Here is a 9039-nt window from a genome sequence, read left to right as displayed (position 1 = left end):
TGAGTCCTGGGTCAGGATTGAACTGCCTGGTGCCTCAATTCATGCTCCATCTGGGGCTGCCACTTCTAGGGCAAGGTGTAGATTTTGTAGCACAGCATTGAGGCAGTGGTGTCCAGGGGAAGGCCGCTGCTGGGACCAAAGAACTTAGGGTAGGCGGGTCGAATGGATCTGAGAGAAGCCTGCAGGCTGTTAAGCAGCTCTGGGGTGGGCTGTCCAGGCTGGATGAGCTGAAACAGCTGAGCCCGGGGAGGGAGGGAGAGAGAGAGAACACTCCCTCTTGGACCCCCCAGTTGTCTTGCTGGCTCATAACTTCTTGCATGCTTGGGAGATGAGCTGCAGCCAGCATGGGAATGGAGGAGCCAAACTGATGTTCAGCAGGATGAGGCCTGTTTCTCAGCCACTAGCTGGGGAAACACAAGGAGAGAGAGGTAGCTGACTCCTCATGGTCACCGTTTTCCTAGCCTCAGCCTTCCCATCTGCAGATGGGGATTGTTGAATTCAATGAGTTCTCTCTTCCTGTCTACCTGGACCTGGGTACCAGGCTTCCATTGTTGCTGACACTGGATGGGGTTCATAAGCCAGGTACGTGAACCTCTCTGAATGGCACACTGCTGCTTTCCTTGAAGGATCTAACGGGGGCACAAGTGGGTCTGCAAAGCAGGGGTGTGAGCCCTGTGTCTGTGGGGGCTGGGGAAACCCAGGCTCTGATAGAGGCCCAGCTTGTTGCTGGACTGGCCAGAGCTCATTTATAGATATTTGTTCCCTGGCTGCAAGCCACAAGGGAAGTGGGCACTGAGGTGCTGAGGAGGCAGCTTAGTGCCTTTTTCAGGAAGGATCCTTTGGCCTCTCTTCCTCTTCTCACCTCAGCCTCCTCATCTTCTGAACCTTCTCACTGTGACCCTCAGAACTCTCCTGGAGTTTCTGGCTTACTCTGCCATCTCTACTCAACTGAGGGGAAGGACAGAGATCCAGAGAGGACAGGGGATTTGCCTGAAGCCCCACAGCAGGATGGTGACAGAGTTGGGTCCAAATTTGAGCTGTTATGTGGTGCACAGCATCACCCCATTGTACCCCAAAGCAGCTGGTCCTAGAAGACGGAGTGTCCTGTTTTGTCTGGTTTACAGGCCTTAGTGGGTTGAAGAGGCTCCCATTCTGCCAACAGTTTTACAACAGCATCAGGCTTGGCATGAGACACAATGCTGGCAAACGTTGTGAGCTCTGAAAGCTGCAGGGTTTTGCAAGCCACACAGGCTTTGCCAGCAGCATGAGACTCTTTAAAAAAAAAAAAAGAGCATCAAGTTTTGTAAACAATGGAAACCCACAAGATGGTATTGGGACCCATAAGTGTTTCAGAGCCGTACACACCAGGTGCGGTACCTTTGAGAGCGAGTGTTGATTGGTGGTTGAGCTGGAATGAAAAGCACTGTGGCCATACTTCAAGCCCAAACCAGTTTTTAGACCTCAGACCCAAAGTCCAGGAGTCCTAAGTTAGGTCTGGCTACTCACTCCCCTATGTCAAAAAAAGAGGCAAAAAAAAAAAAAAAAAGGAGATTTATTACAGTCAGACATAGGAAGATATCTTTCACTGTCTTCAGAGGTACCCCAAGCTAAATAGGGAAAACTGGGGGGCAGGGAATGAGAAGGGCTTGCAGAGTTAAAACAGACCTAGATATAGCCTAGTTGATCATGAGCTCAGTCTTTGTCGCAGGAGGAATTTTGGAGTTTTCTCATAGTTACTACAACAGAACAGGAACAAGGCGGGTCTCCTGAATGTGGAGCTGTTTGCTTTAACATAGGAAGACATTGCTTGCTTGAGGGGCAGTTTGCCTTCCACACAAGATGCTCATCTGAATCGTCTCTTTCCCCCTGCAAACAAGGTGATCACGAAGGGACTGCTGCAAAGAATGGCTCAGATCCAAGGGCACGGATACAAAGTTGGGGGGCTTTTAGCTCATTCACAGACCCAGCAAAAACATCTTTTAAGTTGTCTCTTACAAAGCCTGAGATATCACTCTCTGTGCAATTGTTAGCCTAAGTCTCAGAGGCTCTGGGTTACCTGAGCCTTGCACCAGCGCTATAGCTCTGAGTTCAGGAATATTCTGGTCCCGATAAGTACCCTGCCAATTCCATGTGTAAAACTTCTTCAGCCTCTGAGGCTTAGATGGGGGCAATAGAGAATCTAGAAGTCAAAAGAAATCTTTTCTTTCTCAATGGTGCACCTGCGCTTTCAAGTCTAGGAAGATCCACCTCTGTCTGTCTCCAGGAGGTCATACAATGCTGACTTTAAACTGAGGGACTTGGAGCCATAGAATGAAGTTGACTTTTCCAAGAGGATCAGGAACTGTACTTTCTTCCTCCCTCCCTTCCCTTCTCCCCCATACCTCTTTCTTACTTTTTTTTTTTTTTTGGTCAGTCATGGGGCTTGAACTCTGGGCCTTGGTCCTGTCCCTGAGCTCTTCAGCTCAGGCAAGCGCTCTACCACTTTGAGCCACAGCACCACTTCTGGTTTTAATTGGAGATAAGAGGCTCAAAGACTTTCCTGCCTTGTCTGGCTTTGAATGGTGATCCTCAGATCTCAGCCTCCGGAGTAGATAGGATTACAGGCGTGAGCCGCCTGTGCCCAGCTTTCTTTCTTTCTTGTGAACATGAAACAGTACTGGAGCTTGAGCTCAGACTTGGCCCTGTCCCTTAGCTCTTTCACTTAAGGCTAGCACTCTACCACTTAAGCCATACCTCTACCTTCACCTTTTGGTAGTTAATTGGAGATAAGAGTCTCCTGGACTTTCCTACCGCCCTCCCTTCCACCCCTGAGTGGTTTTGAACTTTGATCCTCAGATACCAACTTCCTGAGTAGATAAGATTGCTGGCCCAGCTACTGGTGCCAAGCAGGGGTTGTGCTTTCCTCTCAACCCAAAACAACTACTGACCTCTCTCAGTGGCCACATGCTCACCTCTCTGGTCTTTCAAAGACTTCTTCAATCTATATAATGTTAGGCTTTCTCCTGAGTGCCTACTTAGTGCCAGTGAATTTCAAACCCTCCAGCTTTAAATTGTACCCTATACAGCCATGGGAGCCAAGTGGGTGTAAGTTTAAATCAGATTAGTCTTTGCCTGAGAACCAAGAGGACATCCAGGTACAGAGAACAAAGAAAGGTTTATTGTCAGGAAGGTGGGGCGGGGCCAGCAAGACTCCTCACAAGGGAGAAGTAAAAAAATGCACAACCTATTGTCTGGGGTGACCTATACAACCTAGGAGGTTTAGGAGGGGCTAGAAGGGGCTAGGAGGCGGAGACCCTGGTTGGATGTGAGGGCCAGGGGCTTCATCATGGTGGACTAGGATTTATGGCTGCTATCCAAATAGTAGATAAGGGGTCCTGCAATTGCCCAGACCTGAAGGCCACTCTAAGGGGCTCTTGTTGCCTTATATGGTGATAGCTGCTCCAGAGGAGTGCCATTCCAATGTAAAGGGCATTGGAAGTTGATTATTTACTGTTTTTGCTATATGGGCCTATGTTGCCTAGGCAGGGAGCATGCTAAGCTGTAGAGAAGGGAAGGAGTGGACTAAACTAAGGGAAGGGAGCTCATTTTGCTAACAGTGGGGCTTCTGGAAGTTTCTCGACCATTGCACCAAAGCTAGACTCAAAACCTATATCCCCCAGCTTTACTTTTGACTAAATAGATTTGGGGAAAATCAGAATCTTTCTCTGAGGATTCAGCCTGGGATTCAGCCTGAGTCTGGTATCAGAGGTCCAAGGTACAAGTTGATTACCAGAAAAGTGACTGAGATTGACTGAGTGTCTAGTATGTAATTTCCAGATTGGCTGGGCCCCAGGGAGCCTTGTGTTGGCAGGAATGTGTGGTACATGCTGGAAACGTAGGATTTATTTTATTTTTTCCTGCTCTACTCTGAGCACCTCCTCTGCCACTCCCTTCTCCAGACTGGGTTCAGGACCTCCCACTTGCTAGGCAAACACGTGGGCCTTTTGCTCTTTAGTTTGTTTTTCAGATAGGGTCTAACGCTGGAGCTGGCCTTAGACTGAAATCTTCCTTCCCCCTGGCCTCCAAGTCATAGGTACTGAGGTTACTGGTCATGTGGCCTGACCATGTCCTGTTCCAGGCTTGGCTTCTTCAAGGCCCAGTGAACTTTTGAAAGAGCAGTACTGCAAGGGAGGATTCTTGTATTCTTTGCAGATGAGGGAAATAACGCTTGAGGAGGTGTTGAGATTTGCCTAAAGTCCCTCAGGGATGCTAGCAGAAGATGGGAGCCCTCCAGCTGGCTGCAGAATCTCTGTCCTCAGTCCAGAAATCTCTGGGGATGTCACATCTGTTCTTCTGCTCCCCTTCTTCCCTATCCCACCCCAGCCCTGTCTTCGGTGGCTGTGATGGATAGAGTGTCTACCATGAGTCCCCCAAGAAGGTGGGCATGGTGCCTGAGTAGACAGGGTCATTCCTTGGAGCTTGTTGGTGGTACTCTGAGAGGGGATGAGGGCTTAGGCAGTGATGGAAGACAAGGGCTCAGTGCAGGAGCAAGCGCTGCCCATGGCTCATGGAAGACCAAGAAGGCAAAAGGTTCAATAGAAGAAGGGGCTCAGATGAAGACTGTGAGTACATCCAGGAGACTGGGAATTCTGGAGTGTTTGTCCCCTGAATAGCCCTAGGGCTTAAGGTGTAACATCCCCGGTGTAATACCCACCTCTACTGCTATCAGACAAGGACAGACAGACAGACAGACAGACAGACAGACAGACAGACAGACAGACAGTCAGACAGTCAGACAGACAGTCAGACAGACGGGAGCCTGCAAAGAAACCAGGCTATCTGAGCCACTGAGTGGAGGCTGCTGCTTCCTCTCTGTGGGGGCATGGTGGGGGGGAGGAAGGGGAGAAAGGGGGGCTGAACCTAAGTAAGCCCCACCTCCTATAGACTCTGACCCTGGCTGTCCCAGCCAGAGGTCTGGGATTCACAGAAGAGAGGAAAGACAGGCAGACAGAGAAGCAAGTGCTAGGACAGAGATGGGGGCCCAGAGCAGAGAGAAAGAGGAAGGAGCAAGTGAAACAAGGAGACAGACACTTGCTGAGGAGGTGGTGTGAGCAAGACCTGCTCAAACTGTCCACTGTAGCCAAAGAAGCAGTGGCCAGTGCGTGGATTTCCTGTACCAACGCGTCCTGCTGTGGCTCGAAGCTGTCTCTGGGGTCCCTCCGTCAGTACTTCCTCTCTGCCGAGCACCAGGTCCTGAGACTGAACTAGGAGCTGGAACTCACTGCATTCCATAGTCATGGGGCCCAGAATAGGTAAGTTCAGGCAAAAGGAGGGAGCATGGGCCTTGGGAGGGGCTGGGGGAGCAGGGCTTCCTTCTCAGGGAGAAGGGACTGAGCAGGGAAGGGAAGGTGCTGGGTGCTGACTCTGGGGAGCAGGAAGGTCCATGTTTACTCAGGTGGAGGCAGGAAGGGAGCCCAGCCAAACCCCCTCATGCTACCTAGAAATGGGGGACAACCAAAAGGCATACCCCTTCTTTTCATCTACTAGCCAGAGAAGGAGGCGAGGTAGAGAAAGACAAAAAAGGCAGAAAACCACAGAGAAGGAAGTCAGAGAGAACAGGTCCAAACAGACAGACAGACAGTGATCAACAGGTATTACCTGAGCATCAGGCTGGTAGGAGGATCAGGAGGAGAAAGGATCACTATAGAGACGCTGAGAAACAGGAGGCCAGGAGAGCAAGACAGACAGAGAGCAAGGGACAGACAGATGGGGAAATCACACAGTGTTCTGGCAAGATCAGGTGGAAAAAAGCGGGGGGGGGGGAGAGAGAGAGAGAGAGAGAGAGAGAGAGAGAGAGAGAGAGAGAGAGAGAGAGAGAGAGAGAGAGAGATCTACAGAGTCCTAATTGGGCTGGCAGTGGAGTGGAAAAAAGGATGGAGGGGAAATGTCTACAATTCTCTAGAAGCCAAGCTTGGAACTCAACAAGGAAAGTACCTCAGGGCAAGGCGATGTTGCCGACTAGGCTGGAGAAGGCTGGAATAAACAAGATGTGTTCAGACTGAGCACCTGGGGCAGGACATATGTAGAGGTCCCCTCTGGCCTCCCTCGATACTTCCTGCTCTGGGTCATCCAGACAAGCCCCTCAGACAAGCCCTCCCTTGTCCCAGAGCTGTGTCCTGGGAGCTGGCAGTGAGGATCTTAAATGAGGACACAGACCCAGCTGAGGTATAGCCCCAAATCAGGGCAGGAAGGGCTGGGTGTATGCTTCCTCCAAGGAGACCTTACAGGATAGGAGAGAGTGAGATCATTATTGGGGATTGGGTTTGGGTTTTTTTCTTGGTTTATTTTTATTGTTTGGTTAATTTTTTTTTTGGAGACATAGTCTCAAACTCTCAATCCACCTTTGTCTGCCTCCTGTGTACCATCATGCCCAGCATAGGAAGACTTGGTTTGAGGGGTGAAGGCAAACTGAACTCCCAGTCAGCCTGGCCTCCGTATGACTGCAAGGTTAGAGACTCCATAATGTGGGAAGGACCAGAGACTTCCATTGTTCTGTGCTTGCTCCCCAGCCACTCCTCTGTCCCTCCACCTGACTGGTTTAGAAAAAGAAAATACATGTGGTCCCTGCAGGCCAGCTCTGGAACTTTCTCTAGCTGCCTCCTGACACATATATAGCAGGAAGCTGACCCCAGTGTCCATGCATTGAGTAACCAGAAGCCACCACTAGTTGGCTGAAGGGTGAGAGGATGCAGGTGGAGCAAGAGACAGAGCCTGGGAAGAATGGTGGGCCAAATCATCAGATGTCTCTGGAGCACCAAGGGTCAGCCACAGCTCTGCAGAGCCCCACCAATCACCCAGCCACATGCCCTGAGGCCTTGTGGGCATGGAGGGGTTAAAGAAAACAATCTCCCTCTCTATGTTCCTCACACAGTATGATCCACAAAACCCACTCTCCCACCTCCACCCACTTCCCATTTTGGTGAAACTTAATCTTTTCCCATTCCTCCAAATGCCAGCTCCTTCAGGAAGGCTTTCTGGTGGATTCCCCCTGGAATAACCTCTGCCAGCCAGTGTGCACACGCAACCTGACCCATGATTGAAGTCCATTCTTCCTCACTTGCAGGGTTGCAGCTGTTTATTTCTACAGCTGTTCCAATGTAGCAATGCCTTATGTTCAAATCTCAGCTCTGGATTTCAGTAGAATGTTCTCATCTCTCTCTCTCTCTCTCTCTCTCTCTCTCTCTCTCTCTCTCTCTCTCTCTCTCTGTGTGTGTGTGTGTGTGTGTGTGTGTGTGTGTGTGTGTGTGTGTGTGTGTGTGTGCTTGCATGCTTGTTCTGGAACTTGAAGTCAGGGCCTGGGTACTGTTTCTAAGCTTTTGTGCTCAAGGCTAGCACTATATAACTTGTGCCACAGCTCCACTTCCAGTCTTTTTGTGCTTCATTAGAGATAAGAGTGTCATGGACTTATCCGCCCTGAGCTGGCTTTGAACCTACATTTTCAGATTTCAGCCTTCTGAGTAGCTAGGATGACAGACATGAACCACCAGAGTCCAACTGTTCTTGTCTTTTTAATAGAAGAGGAGACTGATGCTCAGAGAGGGAAAGTGACTTGTACAAGGACACATAAGAAGTAAGCATCAAAGTGGGGCCAGGACACAGGATGGCCTGCTGCCAAAGCTCTTTCTTCTCTATGTCATTGTCCTTCCCCAGACTGCACATTGCTGCCTTTGGCTGTCTTAAGCATTTCAACACTGGCTCCAGATAAAGCAAGCTGTTCCTTCAGTGTCAATGACAGAGTGGACATCTATCTGGGCGGGGTTGGGGGGAAGGGGTTCACTTCATTCCAAGTTGGGCTGGGCCTTGCCTGCTGGACCAGATTTCAGACCACCAAGATCCAGATGGTGAGCTGGACTTGTCTGTCGTGAATTCGATGTCCAGTCTGTTCCTTTCCCTTCTTGGAACTCACAACCTTTATCTGTGCTGCTGTGGAGAGCAGAGCCTTGGTTGGAGGGGCAGGGCTGGGCCTTCCTGAGGATGGTGCTAGTGTTCTCATAGACAGTGTCCAGCTTCCGGGCACTACTGTTTGAAACAATGGGGCTCAATGCCACCACAGCACACTGGAGGAGGCCTGATTTCATCTGCTCCTGAGATCTCAAACTCTGCCCAGCGCTGGGCAAAGATGGGATGTGGGCAATCACAATGCATAAACTACCTTCCCACCCTTCCCTGCCCTGACCATGAAACTCTCTTTCCTCTTTCCCTCTAGCCTTTCTTAGAGTCCTGAAGCCTGAACTGAGCCAGCTCAGTGCTAACACAAGAGACCCAGGGTAAAATTACTTGTAGCTCCAACCCTCAGAAGGCTGAGGTTGGAGGACCATGAGGTTGAGGCCAGCCTGGGTTACATAAAGAGACTCTGTCTCAAAAAACCAAAGGAAGGGAGAGAGTGTCCAAACTTTAGGCAGCAGAAGTGGTGACCTCTCTCAGTTGGGGGCAGGTAGGAGTCCAGAACAGTGGGTATTGATGGGCCCTGAACAGGACATGTATTCCAGGAGAGCAGATGACACTGCAAGGGCTCCAGACCCTTGTCAGAACCTGGCATGTTAGTAGGGACAGTGAGCTTTTGGGTGCAGTCACATTTAGGGAAGTCACTGATCAACATCTCAGAAAATGAAGTAAAAGAACTTGACGGGACTCATCATGTACCAAGTTAGGCATGTGGACTTTGTCTTTGAGCTATGGACGATGATACGTGTGCTTCAGTGGTCCAGAGAGAATCTCATCGCAGGCCCGCTCACATGTACAGCAGCATTTGAAAGGAATCCCATGTCCATTTTATCAATGGAACTCAAAGCTAGAGGGCCTAGGCCATCTTCCCTGGATGGCAGAGCCAAGCCCTGCTGGAGTCAGAGCCCTCATTCCCCCTACCTGCCTTGCCTTCTTTCCTCAGTGGTACTGCCATCTCCCCTATGTCCAGCCCATGACTGGTGGACAGACACAGGCCTTTTCCAGACTCTCCCCCTCTGGTGCCTGAGCAGCTCTGAGACATCGTTTGAACAGGTG

General features: G+C 50.3%; 1 protein-coding gene across 3 annotated transcripts in view; it reads left to right on the top strand.

Moving 5' to 3' along the window:
- Positions 1–355: 355 nt before the first annotated feature.
- Slco2b1 (solute carrier organic anion transporter family member 2B1) overlaps positions 356–9039 on the top strand; it is a 52316-nt gene continuing 43632 nt past the window's right edge. Inside the window, exon 1 of one of the 3 annotated variants that reach the window (XM_070035001.1) lies at positions 356–582. In XM_070035001.1, coding sequence (XP_069891102.1) covers positions 483–582 — 100 coding nt within the window. In that variant the 5' untranslated portion in view covers positions 356–482. Of the gene's footprint in view, positions 583–4951; positions 5292–7521; positions 7610–9039 lie in introns of those variants that run through there. The other 2 variants (XM_070035002.1, XM_070035004.1) reach the window with 2 other exon arrangements.

Source organism: Dipodomys merriami, unplaced genomic scaffold (genome assembly GCF_024711535.1).
Source record: "Dipodomys merriami isolate MVZ:Mamm:240054 unplaced genomic scaffold, mDipMer1.0.p SCAF_25, whole genome shotgun sequence".
Classification (NCBI taxonomy): Eukaryota; Metazoa; Chordata; class Mammalia; order Rodentia; family Heteromyidae; genus Dipodomys; species Dipodomys merriami.
This window is presented reverse-complemented; position numbering and strand designations above follow the sequence as displayed.